Consider the following 15183-nt stretch of genomic DNA (forward strand, 5'->3'; position numbering starts at 1 on the left):
GAGGGGTTCCAAAGTCACACCTAAAAATTTACCAACAACAGTGGAAAAAATCCAGAAATTAAAGCCTATGCTCACTGATTTAAAACCTTATTTTTTGTGGATTTGAACTATTCAAAATAAGGAACATCTCTGGCAAAATTCAACATGTTTGACAATTTTTAACTTTGACAAATGATGATTGCAAAAACTAGACATTTTTTACCGTTAGATATTTTCCAAAAGTGGACAACAAATTTTATCTAAGTTAGAGTATATCTCTAAATGAATTGTTTTTTTTTTTTTTTAATTTTTTTTTTTTTTTTTTTGTTTATTATACTCTTCAAATAAAAAAAAATTATTTTAAGAAAGTAACCCCAGGTATGAATTTTGGTGGCAAAGCTATGAAATTTTTAAATAGATAATTTGAGATATGGACATGTACGTGTCCTCACATTGGCCATCCAAATAGAGTCGATCGGATGGTCCTTGTTTATCTTCTTCCTTCCATTCAACAAATAATTACCACCACATCCCCCCTAGGAATCTCAGTGAACTATCACCCGTTGGGAAGAAATACTGCATGATTAAATAAAAATAGAATGCTCTCAAATATCTCTCCTGATCTGTACCCGTCGGGTACCAACCTTCGTCACTCTCTTTCATCTTCTCCATGAACTCATTCACAAAAAAGTAGGGTTTGATACCCCCTTTGGCCCAATGCTCCGGCCTTATATTCGGCCATTTTTGTTGTGCATAATCAAAAGTCGCGAACCAACCTTCTCCAAACGTAACGGTCGTTCCCTTTCCTACATTCATTCCCGTGAACATAGTAACATCCATCAGAGTGATGTCTATCTCGCCTTGTGAAAAGTGAAAAGTGTGAGTTGTGTCCCACTACCACTCGATCAAAGCGTATATCAAACCACGGTCGGTGTTTTGATAACCATATCGAAACAATGACCCAAATGGAAATTGTAAAATTTCATTTCTTATGTCTTCAAAACAATCGCTTTTGGTAACCATTATCTTCCATCAATTGTTCACGGATGCCCAACAACACCGCAATTTCATCTCCCCCCCCTCCTCCCCTCCCTAAACATTTATTTAAAACATTTATTCATTAAAATTTTAAAAAAAATACAAATTATGATATTAAATAAATCAAATTTAACGATCAAATGTTTACCATATTTACACGATGAGAGATGTGAGTTTCCGGGTTTCTAGCCAAGTAGCATGTGTTAGTGGATCAACTGGGTCCGAAAATTCAATTACTGTAAGGTTTTGCAAATTATAGACTTCATCGACGTTTTCATCCTCATCGACGTTTAGTGCTGACGTCGACTCTTGTGTCAATCTACTAACTGATTTTTCGACCGAAAAATCATTAACCCTTGTTACTCAACCTGCAATTCAATCAACAATATCATCTTTATAACTTCAATTTAAACAAAACGCACAATTTCAAACTAACATTCTAAAATATCAATTCCAACATTCTAATTCAACAAACAATTCAATAAACATTAAACTAATCCCTTTAACCTCACAATTTCAACATTCTAATTCAACATTAAACTAATCAAAATAACCTCACAATCAAAATAACTCACAATAAATCAAAATAAACTCAATAAAATTGAATTTCAAAGTTGTAATAATTAATACTTGGTGAATGTATATCAAAATAATCTAATAGAAATTGAGGTGACAGAGAGGATGCCGTGAGATTGAGTGAGAGGATGCCGCGAGATTGAGAGGGAAGAGACGAGAGAGAGAAGAGAGAAATGGAGAAGAGAAAGAAATTCACGTTTTTAGTAACTGCCCTATACAGACGGCGCCGTTTGTATCCCGAACTTAACAGTTGCTAAAAAGTGTGATTGGAATGGTTTTTTGATTTTGGGATGCTAAATATGGCTGGGCGTGCTAAAAGCAGCCCTCCATTGAACTTGCTCTTGGATGTTTTTGTTTGTATGTGTAACGATCTCTCAAAAGCAAGAGGAAATAAGGAAAAAAGCTATGAGAAAAGCAAGAGTGCGTGGAATAGCCGTTTCAAATGGATGAGACCATTATCTGTTTCGCTGCAAACTCGATCAGTCCGACACCTTTACCTTTATATATATAAACAAACACAGACTGCATATTGCTAACAAACACAGACTGCATATTGAAACCAGTTGTACGCTATCTCTTTCCTTAGTAGAACGAACATAAAGAAACTGCTAGTTGCAGGATGAACCTAAATGTCCACCAATTGGGGTGGTTATGGGTGTTGGTGATTGTTACGATAATATTCTATGTACCAAATGGAGTTGTTGCAGCGCCACAAGTTCCAGCAATGTTTGTGTTTGGAGATTCACTAGTAGATGGTGGGAACAACAACTTCCTCAGCTGCGTAGCAAAGGCTAACTACTTGCCCTATGGTATTGACTTCAACGGATGGCCTACAGGGAGATTCACCAATGGACGAACCATTGCTGATATGTTAGGTAGGCGACTTCTTTTGACTTCATGGTACAAATTGTCAAATTTTTCGGTTATGGCACAGCTGCGACCTGGGTTATTTCGTTGGCTACCCTTCTTAAAGCCTCCTATTTTCTTTTCAGCTTGCATACAGATGTTGTCATGTTGAGCAAACTAACACAAATTTGAGCTTGCAGGAGAGAAATTGGGTCTCCCATTTCTTCCAGCTTACGCGGATCCTAACACTGTTGGAATAAGAATACGTAGTGGTGTGAATTATGCCTCAGCAGCTGCTGGCATACTGGACGAAACTGGCCGGCACTATGTAATCCATTCTTGCGCAAATTCATATTAAGCACAAATTATTATTAGCGTGAGCAAACTCCGAATAGCGTTCTATACCTAACCATTAAAATTGCACAAAGCAACTGGTAACATATTTTGAGATTTTGGACTCACACAATTATTATCAGATTGTTTTAGGATAATACGTTGGATTCATTCTGAATCACACTAATTCAATGTCTTAATTCACTGGCAGTCCTAAAATCGTCCCAACACCAAAAAGTTAATAAAGGGAGTTTTCTATTTCTTAACATCCGTATTTTACTGCAAACCAAGTTGCTGACAATCCTGACATTGAAAACTCACCTGGAACAGGGAGAACGTTTTAGCTTGAGCCAACAGGTCCTGAGTTTCCAGAATACAGTAAATCAACTAAAGAGTCAGACGGAAGGCGTAGGAAACCTCACCCAATATTTGGCCAAATCCATAGCGTTCATGGTGTTTGGAAGCAACGACTACATTAATAACTATCTTCTGCCTTCCATGTACCCCTCAAGTAACAATTACAGTCCGCCAGACTACGCCAATCTCTTACTCAACCACTACACTAGGCAAATTCTGGTAAGTAACGTGCATAACTCCATGCCAGTTTTTCGAAACCGAATCCATTGTTTATGTAGGTGTCACTACAATTTCAGGCACTGCACAGCATGGGACTCAGAAAATTCTTGATAGCAGGGGTGGGCCCACTAGGATGCATACCAAATCAACTTGCTACAGGTCAGGCCCCGCCTGGAAGGTGTGTTTCCTACGTGAATGAGATGCTAGGTACTTTCAACTTGGGCCTCAGATGGCTGGTCGACCAGCTTAACTCCAACCATCCAGGATCTATCTTTGTTTACGGCAATACTTACAGTGCAGTCGGGGACATACTCAATAATCCTGCTGCCTACGGTAAACCTTTCAGTTTCCACTTCTCATGCTCTTGGTCTTAGTAGAACGCATGAAAACAAGGTAATGCATGACTGACTTGTGATTGAAGTTTCTACTGGAAATGGTATTTGCAGGGATCAGTGTTACAAATACCGGGTGCTGTGGAATTGGAAGAAACCAAGGACAGATGACTTGCATGCCATTCGCAACTCCTTGCCCAAACAGGAACCAGTATGTCTTCTGGGATGCGTTCCATACAACACAGTCTGTAAATGCAATCCTTGCTCAAAGAGCTTTCACCGGCCCACCTTTTGATTGCTACCCAATCAACCTGCAACAGATGTCTCTAATTTAAGCAATAGAAACATGTCTACCTTGCTCTCCCTTCCTTCCATAATACATGCACGTGCATGTTGAGTTTTTCTGTGTTATAGCAGCTATTACCCATGAAGATGACTTCTTTCTCCTCTGGAATAATACATGAATAGCAGAATACACATTGTTGATTGTTCCATACATATTGTTAGAGTAAAAAGGCCTTAAACTTGAGTTTAACAAGAATAAGAGTTTTCTTCGACTGCTACTTTCTACTCTGACTTCTCGCATTCTTAAAGTCTCTAACTACATATGCCAACATCATAGAAGGCCATTTACCTACTCAAGTGGCCGGCATGCTTCCATGTTTGTCGCCGGTAGAAAGTGGACATTAAATGATAGAAACTCTCCCCCGGAACAAAAAAAGTGCTGATGAATAATTTACTCTCTTCAACTTCCGTTACAGACAACTGAAACTCAAGTTTCAGCTCCTAAAAACACGGAGTTCAGAGCTATATCTGAGTAGAACTCTTAAGATACATGATACAACAAGCATGTTAACGCTTACTGAATAGAAGCTTCCAAGAATGTTGACCATCAACGATTCAGGGTACAATTTTCCGCACACAGAATGCTCTTAATAGAAGACTAACGATTTGATAGAAACAGTAAAAAAAAATGCTTCCTTAATTATAGAAGTATAAATGGCACCTCTTGTCAGATTGAAGAATAGATTCACTACCTACGAAACTAACCAAGCCATTTCAGCCCTCCCCACCTAATCCTTTCGAGGAAAAAATATATAAATAAATGAAATGAAAAATACTAACATACGTATCAATACGTCAGGCCTTCTCCGTTAACAGATATGGTGTCATGGATATAGTGTTTTGAATAACTTTTTCATTTAAAGCAAGACACTAAATAAACTGTTAAAGACACTAAATAGATGCGTCAAAACACTATATAAAATGTCCATAGATAATCCGTTTACAACACTTTTTGTACAACAGTTTATATAATAACACCCTTTTATAAATTGAACTAAAGTCTAATATTTTGTAGGTATGATCTTACTATTATAGAGATCATATCTACAAAATTCCATATCATTCCAAAATCTCTAACCCCTCTTTTAGCAACTTTAGAAATTTTCAAATGAGCCCAATTTATTTAAAGATGTTCTCCATGGTAGGAAAATAGCATCTACAAAAAAATAAATAAATTTGTAGAGTCAAATTGAGACTATTGTATAAATAGTTATATAAAAAATATTATTATATATATATACACGAGCAGATTCCGTTTACACACTTTTATACCATAGTTTATACAATTCCCCACAACTTTACGTACAATGTGAATTATAATCTAATTTTTTGTAGATATGTTCAACTAACCATGAAAATCACCTCTACTAAATTTCAACTCATTTGATAATGTTTAACTATATCAAAAGATGATTACAAAATCGAAAAATCTTAACCGTTTAAAAAAAAAAAATTTGAGAATGATTTTTAACTAGGTTAGAGATTTCCAAATTAGATGAATTTTTGTGAAGATATTATTTATGATTAGTAGATCATATCCACAAATTATTAGCACTTGACTCATCTCGTAAGGTAGTGTAGTATAAACTATGGTATAATGCTCGAGATATATATATATATATATATATAGAGAGAGAGGGAGACATAGAGCCACTCCATCTACTTACAAAATCATATCTTGAAATACTTTAAAATCTACAATTTAGAACATAGAACAACCTTAAAATGCCAGTAAAATCATCTAGTTGAAGAATTATACTTGCCAAAACTGAAAACAGCCTAATAAAAATCTACTGTGTATGTTCCAGCAACCTCATCCTGCTCAGCCATAAACGCAATGCCAAGTGACATACGGCAAAATAATCATGTTAACATTTTTGGAGATAACTATGAAACATGTTAAATTAAGGAGACCCAAGAAGAAGAATATATATCCTACTTCATTTATCCATAACAAGTGCAGCAATAAGAGTTTCGGCGAAATAGGAAACATCAGTTGGTTTTCTTTTCTTCTGCTCCTCCCGTTGCCACCTCAGTATTGGTCAACGCCTGATCTTCATCCTCACCACCAAAACCAAATTCGTTCACACGCTTCCTGTCAACTGGATAAATCCACCTCTGGTATACATATATCAGAAAGATGACATCTGCAGGGAAACAAGGAGAAACAATTGAGAACTAAACGGAATAACTTTATTTAAACTACAACAATAAGAACCAGCATCACCTCATTTGCCTACCGATCCAATACAAAGGTGAAAGAACATAATAATTCCGTACTTTCTGTGATTTTAAAACGAGTCACGTTTGCTTAATAAAAAAAATAACTTATATATTAAGCTAAAGAAGATAATGTTGTAACGAAGATTTTCCAAATCCACGACACAACAAATAAACAGGCTAGAAGCAACGAAGTACTTTTAGAGCAAGACAAACACCAGAAAAAGAATAATAAGCATAAAAGGAACGTCACCAGGTAACACACCTTTTCAATCACATAGAGGCCACTCACTAGCGAACACTTTTTGTTTGATTCTAACTATTTCGGAATCTGCATAATCTTTTAGCATCCCAAGACAAAATGTCTGTCTATTAGTAAGTAGCCTCTTTGCAACTCACGAGGTGTGTTGCATGCTAGCATTCCTCTAAGTATAAAGATAAAGGCTTACAACAATAGTGATAGGTTGCCTTAATTCAATTATTGATGCTAAGTAAGAAAGGTTCACACCTTACACAGGATGTTGTGCTCATCGTCTAGTAGAACAATTTGGTCTTGACCGCTGATCAGGATACTTTGTGCAGTTTTAAAATATTGACGCCATTAACTACTGGAATAGACTTCAGTATGACACTTAATACACCATATGAGTAGCTTACATTATGTACTAGCTAAAATAGTAGTATAGCACTTAGTTGTCCTCTATTACTGTCAAGTACTGTCACTTGAGATATCTAGAAAGAGATACATTGAAATAAGCTCACCGTCTCGAAAAACGGACAAACGATGTAGCATTGGCATCTTTATCACGAAGGCAAAGAGATCATCAATAATGGTATTGAGAAATTTGTAGGTCATCTGTCTCCACGGAAGATGTGCCACTGACTTCAGTTTATAGTTTATGAAAAGTTGGGGACACATCATGATAAAACCTGCAGAAATGGTAAAATCAAAGCAGTTTTAGCTCAGAAACAAAAATTATGAAAACTTTAAGTGCCAAGTCAAAAACCACAGGTCACTCAAAAACAAGCAATATAAATTTGTCAAGCATGAGTGGATGACATAAAACCGGGAACCTTCCAATGCGGTTTTAGGAAAAACCAAATAATAACCACAGCTATCTAGATTCCCTTGGTTCCCTTTTACCTTGACGAAAGACTTACTAGTACGTCATCTTTCTTTTATTTTCTAATAGCTAAGGTAAAACTTCTAGTGTGAATGATCATTTATCCCTAAAGATCATAAAACAGTTTTCTTTTATCAGTAATGATCATTGAAGCTGGATGTCTTCCCTACAGACTCGCTATTATTGTCGAATACTTCTTTATTGTGGAATATCAGTATTCAAATACTAGCGATCAATAACAAAATTGAAGAAAGTTTAATGCAAATCTAAGAGATGCAAAGCCCGTTGATACCTTGAAGAATGGTAACAGTGCGCACAAAATTATAGCATATCAAGACGAGTTGTAAGAAGCATGTAAGTGCCTTCTAGCTTAGTTGGTAAAACTTTTGGGTGATGATACCAGATGTCTGGGGTTCGAACCCCGCTATACACACTACACACTATTGAGTTACTGATCTCTTTAAAAAAACAGGCTTGCCCACACATTTTTTTGCAGGTGCTGACTAGCGAAGTCAGTAAAACCTTTGGGTGATGATACCAGAGGTTTGGGGCTTGAACCACACCAGTATCAAAGAGTTACTGATCTCATTTAAAACAAGCTTGCCAATCAAAAAAAAAGTTGTAAGAAGCATCAGTTTTTACTATAATAGAAATTAGAAACGTCTGAGTATCCATTAGCATGGTACCATGGATTTTAAAAGCGGAAAATATATATGAGAATACTACAATCAGAGAAATTGCATTCCTTGGAGTAACAAGACAACATTAGCGGAACAAAAAAAAATAAGGGAAGGGCATACCAAACATGTAAACACAGCTTGTAAGTGAAGAAAGAATCCACGAGTACCAACTCCTGTGGCGCTCATACATTAGAGAGTATATTGAAGAGCATGCTACAAGGAAGAAGAGAACGTAGGACAAGTATTTCATTGCCAAATCATCATACTCCTTTGTCTTATTACTTGCATAAGAATCCCTGTTTCGGAACCTCAACATTGGTATTTTCCCACTTCTATCAATCTGAAAAAAGGAGAAAGAGAATCAATAATCATAAATGTTGCAAAGTACTCACCTCATAACCTATAGCCCAACTTCAGCAAAGTAGGATGAACCAGGATACGTGCAATAGTACGTACGCATTATAAACAGAGATATGGTAAACACATGGTCTGTTCAACTTCTTTCGACAATAAAACTTTCAAAAAGAAAAATTACTATCTAAATGCTGATTCTTTTTATTATTAAGAAGCACCCTCGACCCATATTTTTCTGGATGTAAACCCTATTATTTATATATTTTTTGTATTATTTATGTGTGTAATACGGCCCATTCTTTCTTCTCTATAATTTGAAAAAAAGAAAAAGAAAGTGTACTACTTATGAAATCTTTATGAGATAAAACAAACTCCAATGGAGTATGGTGTATACTCCAATGGAATATGGTGTATGGTATCTTTCATTCTTTCTTTTTCCTTTATTTATTTTTTTTTTTTTAGTTTTTTTTTATCTTGTAATCTTCTTTTTATTTTGGTGTGTGACTCTGTGTGTGTTGGGGGGGCTTTGCCCAGCCTAGCCACCCATAAACAAAAAAATAATCCTTCGGAAGAGGATTAATCACCACCAAGATTGTAGCAAGTTCAAAAGCAAGCTCTCAAAAACATGATTATAGAAAAAGTCTTTTTCAAAAAAGGAACTTGGTTTATCAACTCTCAAGGTCTAAACTCTGGACAGGGATACCAACTCTGAGAATAAGAGAAAGTGTAACAAAACTCTCCTTTACAAGAACATCACTAGATATTTCGCCGATCCCAAACCAAATTTACTTCGGTATATTTTGCAGTTCAAGCTCGTGATATTAATCAGAAAGAAATTTGTAACTAAGAGCACACCTCTATGTGCATGGCTTTCCCTATCTTCCAGAACTCAATGCAGCAGCCAACTCCAGAACTAGCCAGGATCATCCAGGAAGTGTCATTGTCTAGAAGATAGAGAAACACGATCAACTGACAAATAAAGCTCACAACCACTGACTTTGCAGACAGTCCTTCCATAGACTTGTTTTTGTTCCAAAACTGAATATCTACAAGAGCAAACAGAGAAAAAAATTAGTGGCCATGTCAGTGAAGCAACATTGGAGTAACAAATGATTGTGAGAAGAGTGTATAAAATGAAAATATCATCCATACCATTTTTGAAAGCCAAAAAGTCAAATACTGAATGAAGTAAGGAAACAACCATTGTGATCCCCAAGAGGTAAGGATTCCCCTCCAAGAATACCCTCTGACAACAAAAACAAAGAATATTAAATAACAAAGAGGAAAGTGCAATGTTTAATCAGATATATCGTCAAATAAAAATAACTAGCAATAAAATGTAAAAAAAGAATTGAGAATCGTGCATTTGAAAAACAAGGCAAAGAAATGTAATAAAATCAACTTGAATTCCCTGTGCAACAGCTTTCACTCGGTAAGACTTTACACCAAAGATAATGACATCGCTGATTTTTTCTAAAAAAAAATATCGAGTTGAAACTTGAAAATTGATCTTCCACGGTTCATCCTATGTCACATATAGTTTAACTTATTCTTCTTGATCTTTTTAGTAAGCACTTTGCATGTCTCCCGAGTCGCACCATCTAGACAGAAGAAGACATTGACATGAATGCGGACACAAACACAACGACTCGGTTATATCTCCAAAAAGTAGGACTTGGACGCGGATATAAAATAACAATTGTAATTTTATTATATAATTCAAACATTAGAAACTAATTTAAATGTATCATAATTTATAAATTCAAAACTATTCAAGATAAACAACCACAAGATTAAGATTAAGGGTCCCTAAGATTAAATAACATAGTTCTTAATCAAACTTCAAAAGCATGCCATAAGTCTTAAGAAACCACAACCGGAAGAAATTGAGTTTTTTAACAGTATTTTAATTCATTTTTTTTTTCCTGTTGAGTCAATATCTGAGTCTTGACCAGTGTCCAGTTTAGTTGACCGCATCCTGACCATGTTGACCGCGTCGGACGCACGTCCATGGCCCGTCTGCTTCAGACTCAGACACAGGCACACAGCCCACCAAGAGCTGCATCCGTGCTTCATAGATCTAGGCCCATTCAGACTTTCCTAGCAGATGTATTTGGCATTCCAAAGTTCCTTCTAGCGTCTCTGTTTAATGTATTAGGTGTTTCCTCTAACATTACAAATCATTTGGCTGAGAAAAAAAATGCTCCCAAGGCCATATTCTATGTTTCCCAGGGTATTCACCTGAAAACCCAAAAAACAGGTCCACACACTGATACACATGTGAAGGAAGACATTAGTTACCTTTAGTTCATCAGCCTCCCCTTCAAGCATGCTCCCATAACTACGATGAATCTGGAATGACTGATCAATCTGTATAAATAGTTGCCACTTTGTCATGCTTATGGGACCAACCTCCAAATGTAGGGGTACTTCATTCACTGAGTCATTCAGCTGTATTAATTTATTCCTAAGTAGCCAAAACTCATTGAAGGAAACAGTTGGATAGTAGTTCCCTGTACTGGGTTCAACACTCAAGTCTGCAATTATTAAGTCAAGAAATTCCATAATATCCTTATGACTACAGAACATACAAAGACGGTTATATGATGACTATCCGAAGTTCAGATAATCATTCTATTATGATGATACAGAAAATTGATAAAGTGTGATAAACTGAAAAGGATGCAAATTACATCTGATTCTTATAAGAGAACCTCCATATGAGGAACTAAAGGACCTTAGTTACTGGAGTGTCCAAACCACTCCCACCCAAAGTAGAACCAATCAGAACTACTGCACCGAATTCTTAAGAAACTATCAAAAGAAGAAGACCTACAGGGAACGTAAGAATTGAACTTCTATAAGTATGAATTATTAAGCATCATCCAACACGCTACAAAAATTAATATGGTAAACTAAAACAAGAGAATAGTTGAGGATACAGGGAGCTATATTTGGTGGAACAGCGTTCTTGGGATATCTGCAAAATATAAAAGAATAAAACAGATGCCAAACTTAACATTCAACTAGTAAGACTATTCATGAACATATGTCAATAACACTTATAACAGAATCAGAAACAACACAAACATGATTTGTAACACTATGAAAAAGAGGAACCTTAGACATAACATTATTAATAAAAGACTGGAGGTTTAGTTAACCAAGTGAAGTGAACCTGTGAAGAGAAGATATGTTTTGGGGGAAGAATTGAAAGACCAACACCCTAAAATTAAGCGCCTTTCAGGCGGCAGTCTAAACTCCCTAATGACATTTGAATCTTAGCTTTGGACTCTTTCTGTATTTTAAGTGGGCCGAATATTTGAGTTAGTAGTAATACCATAAGGCAGGCTTCACTGTGGTAATCCTAAAAGCCTGACGCAAGGAATTTTGCAAAAAAGTGCAGCAACAAGCATTTCCAAAAAATTGCTTTCAAGTTTTAAGCAGTATGTCCATATAATCGGCTTTTGTTCACTGGAGTATAAGAGTCTTGGGAAGGAAGCGGAAGTTTGAGTGTAGAGAGGGACTCCTTGCTTGGCTCTTCCTCTAAGGGGTTGTTGTGTAACAAGTGCATAATGTCCACTGGAACGTCCATGGATTTTATGATCAGCTTGATGATTTAATTCACGATATAGGACTTTCCTATTATAACAGGTTGTTCGAAAGGATCTCCCATAAAAGATTCTGCTTTATCCCCCTCTTCATTAGGAATGGGACCTATACTTGGTCTGAGAGACTTCTAGAGGCAGCTAGGGCATTCAGAGTGGATTTTCTAAATAGTAGACTCTTTCTCAAAAATACTTCCGTACCCAGGTCTCAACATATAACTAGTGGTCAAAATGTGTGATTGTGTGAAGTAAGTTAAGAGAGTATATGTTGGGATAGAAAATCACTTGTTTAGAATAATTTGTACCAGTAAATATGAATGCACCTCTAATCAAAAAGTAATACCAACAACAGTGAACAGTATAACTTACTGTGTGAAGTCATCAACCAGATTAATAGTTATATTGGGTTTCCAGTAAGAAATATATTCCGTTGGACCATCGTCACTGTCATTAGCATCATTCTGACTTTCATCAATCACCTATAAGAGCGAACGTAAACCTTAAGAAGAGTTGCAAAGCGATACAAAAAATGTCGAGGGCAAAAAATGACAGGAGAAAAGAAAGATAGAAAAGCGAAAAAGGACGTGAGCAAAAATCATAAGTCTTGTGACACTAACTGCTAAGTGTGGAACATTAGGTTGCGCCCTAAAACACACGCAATGAATGATCGAGTTCTTCAAGGATGACAATTATGTTGAAGTGGGGTTTATTACGCTTCTCCCTCAAAGCTGAAGTGGCGCATAAGGGCTGCACTAGGTCTATTTTGTATGACGGCTATGAGAGGAAATACATACATAAATGCATGATGGGTAGCGGTTATCAAACAAAATGAAGGAGAAAATAACGAGAGATGAAGATGGACCTGAGAAGTGTGTTCAGCTTCATTGGAATCCCCTAAAAGGCTCTTCCTTTTATCCGCTCTTGACTTGGGTAAATACGTTACAACAGCTGAATGAAATAAATTTGAGTGAGTAGGACGAGAAGCAATAATAAGATGTTAGAGAAGACAAAACATACAATGCGTTCTCCCAAAGGCAGCTAAAGGCTGGTATTCAGGGTCAGTGGGATCTGGGGGATAACCAGAACGGGCGAAGAAAACATGAGCATAGAGAGTTCCATTGTGCTTGAGCGCCTAAAACGAAGACAGGTATATGGATTAGCAGTAGAGCTGAAAAATAAAATAGAATTAGAGTAGGGAGAGAGGTTACCTCGGAGGGAGCGTAGGAGATGGAAAGAGTCCTGGTGCTATCTGGACCCCAAACAGCATAAGGAAGGTTTGTTTCGTGCCATACGAGGGCTGATTCGTTCCCAAAATCGGTGAATTTTTGGTGTTCCGAGAGATAGAGCCACATGTCCTGTGAGAATCAGAGTCATATAATATATAATCAATCAACAACTGTAGTATGTAAATAAATGAAGTAACGATCTGAAAACGCACCAGCGTTTCTCCTTGGTGGAAGAGATTAGAGATCTGGACCAAAGGCTCGTCGGAGGAGGTGGAGGTGGCCGGTTTCTTAGGAGAAAAGAACTTGGATGCGAAGTACCAGAAGACGGCCAGCCTTATTATCCCCGTTATGCTCTGGCCGAACCCTCCCCGCTGCTGTTGCTGTCTCGGAGGCTGCTCTTGAACCTCTCCCGGCGGCGCCATCACTCCGGGGCCAATTAAGGAAAATAAAATAATTCTATACTATATTATCGTCTTTGAGGACTGAGGAGGAGAAGTCGATTGTTTGTTTCTAATAACAATAATAATACTACTTTTGTGTTTCCTTCAACACGATTGTTTTCAGTGTTTTGTTTGATTCGGTATTCCATACACGCTCGTGTTTTCGCACGTCCGTCTTTCCCTTCTTTCCTTTCTACTAGTTTCAGGTTTACGCTGATGATAAACGCACCCACCTTTATTCATACTTCACCAACTTTTTCTTTACTTCGTTTTCCATTTTTAGAATCATCTTATTTACTCCAATTTACTACTAGCTGCTATTAGTTGTGACTTGTGACCCAATTCAACACTTATCATTACATGAAAATACTAGTATATCTGCATAATAGTGGAGTATGAGCGGAGCCCTTGCGTATGCGACAAAATTTACATATTGTTGGAAGAGAGAGGGAAAAAGCAAAAATCATAATAAAACTAAAACAATCACAACATATGAGAATCATAAAGCCCAAATAGCAAAGAAAACCGCTATCCAAGAGAACCATTCAAGTGGAAGAGATACATAATACATACGCATAAGCATCTCAAAGGCTCCACTTAAAGTACAAACAACTATCAATTACTATCCATCAAAGGCTCCACTTAAAATACAAACAACTATCAATTATCCATCAAGACTATGATACAAATAACCACAATATGTACACCAAGTGGCTTCAATATCATGAGGAATCAGCCATTGCATGTATTAAAAATATATAGGTTATTTTCCTCGGTTCTTTTCGATTCCAGTGAATTCTGCGGCATGGTAAGAAAGATTTTCATATACACAGTAGATGAGGTGAAGAGGCTGTCTCCCAAGGCCAAGCTACCCACAGTCGGCAATGAGATGAAACCAAGCAAGCCAGATTCTGACGTAAGTGTTGGCACTGAGGACCAATCTTCAGTTGTGGGTCCAGGTTTCTGATGGTACATTGAAGCCTATCTCTTCCACTTTTCACTTCTAACAAACCTGACATTGATTTGTTTGAGCCCTGAAACAGTGAACCAGAGAGTGTTGGCTTTTATAAGAAAGTTGTATGCATCTCGTCCAGTGTGATCCGACTGCCTCGGGGTTGAATGGTGCTTTGCTCTTATATTTGTTTTATATTAATGCATAACGCAGCATGATTGGGTATGGAGGTCTTGATGTAGGAATTGTGTGCTGGGTGGGGTGAGCACCTAATTGATTGAGAATATCGCACACTCGCACCTCCAACTTTTGAGAATATCCCGGCTTGTCACTACTTTTGTCTGGAGTTATCTCAAGAAGCTGGTGTAAAACTTAATTTATTACATCTTATGGATTTTCCTCTGATTACACCAATCACCATCGCCTTGAGACGGTGATCTAAACTTTTGCACAGCAAGCATCGCTACGAATGACCTGATTTGAGCTTTGCCTCCCATTTCAAGCTTCATTTTATTCTTATTTGTGGATAAAGGGTGTCAAAGAGTTATTCCGGG

General features: G+C 37.0%; 2 protein-coding genes and 1 long non-coding RNA gene across 4 annotated transcripts; 1 reads left to right on the forward strand and 2 right to left on the reverse strand.

The window, feature by feature from the left end:
- Positions 1-331: 331 nt before the first annotated feature.
- On the reverse strand, positions 332-2340 carry LOC147473220 (uncharacterized). Of its 2 annotated transcripts, none has more exons than XR_015210518.1 (3): positions 2283-2340; positions 1166-1385; positions 332-1071 (listed from the first exon to the last, which is right to left on the reverse strand). It is a non-coding gene; the product is annotated as an uncharacterized LOC147473220 (long non-coding RNA). The 2 variants fall into 2 exon arrangements; XR_015210519.1 differs by lacking the exon at positions 2283-2340 and adding an exon at positions 2091-2228.
- LOC147473221 (GDSL-like Lipase/Acylhydrolase superfamily protein) lies at positions 1392-4717 on the forward strand. The gene is made up of 5 exons (XM_086587703.1): positions 1392-2468; positions 2640-2767; positions 3103-3348; positions 3426-3681; positions 3795-4717. The coding sequence occupies exons 1-5, from the start codon at positions 2213-2215 to the stop codon at positions 4013-4015; spliced, it is 1107 nt and encodes a 368-aa protein (XP_086443829.1). The 5' UTR covers positions 1392-2212; the 3' UTR covers positions 4016-4717.
- A 968-nt stretch (positions 4718-5685) lies between these two features.
- LOC147473222 (uncharacterized) lies at positions 5686-13913 on the reverse strand. The gene is made up of 12 exons (XM_086587711.1): positions 13450-13913; positions 13220-13366; positions 13029-13143; positions 12874-12959; positions 12381-12490; positions 11346-11383; positions 10705-10940; positions 9556-9649; positions 9259-9449; positions 8170-8389; positions 7008-7175; positions 5686-6172 (listed from the first exon to the last, which is right to left on the reverse strand). Exons 1-12 carry the CDS (start codon positions 13657-13659, stop codon positions 6018-6020), a joined length of 1770 nt encoding a protein of 589 aa, XP_086443837.1. The 5' UTR covers positions 13660-13913; the 3' UTR covers positions 5686-6017.
- Positions 13914-15183: the final 1270 nt, after the last annotated feature.

The sequence above is a fragment of the Coptis chinensis genome, unplaced genomic scaffold, assembly GCF_015680905.1.
Source record: "Coptis chinensis isolate HL-2020 unplaced genomic scaffold, ASM1568090v1 utg3369_pilon_pilon, whole genome shotgun sequence".
Taxonomy (NCBI): domain Eukaryota; kingdom Viridiplantae; phylum Streptophyta; class Magnoliopsida; order Ranunculales; family Ranunculaceae; genus Coptis; species Coptis chinensis.

What these genes read in the sequence shown, in the direction of transcription:
- LOC147473221 (XM_086587703.1), top strand. Translation starts at nt 2,213, where the DNA reads ATGAACCTAAATGTCCACCAATTGGGGTGGTTATGGGTGTTGGTGATT. An exon ending in ACGAAACTGGCCGGCACTAT is followed by an intron (nt 2,768 to 3,102) that starts GTAATCCATTCT and finishes CACCTGGAACAG; the next exon opens with GGAGAACGTTTTAGCTTGAG. An exon ending in ACTACACTAGGCAAATTCTG is followed by an intron (nt 3,349 to 3,425) that starts GTAAGTAACGTG and finishes CTACAATTTCAG; the next exon opens with GCACTGCACAGCATGGGACT.
- LOC147473222 (XM_086587711.1), bottom strand. Translation starts at nt 13,659, where the DNA reads ATGGCGCCGCCGGGAGAGGTTCAAGAGCAGCCTCCGAGACAGCAACAG. An exon ending in TCCACCAAATATAGCTCCCT is followed by an intron (nt 10,941 to 11,345) that starts GTATCCTCAACT and finishes TAATAATTGCAG; the next exon opens with ACTTGAGTGTTGAACCCAGT. An exon ending in AAGCTGTGTTTACATGTTTG is followed by an intron (nt 7,176 to 8,169) that starts GTATGCCCTTCC and finishes CCATTTCTGCAG; the next exon opens with GTTTTATCATGATGTGTCCC.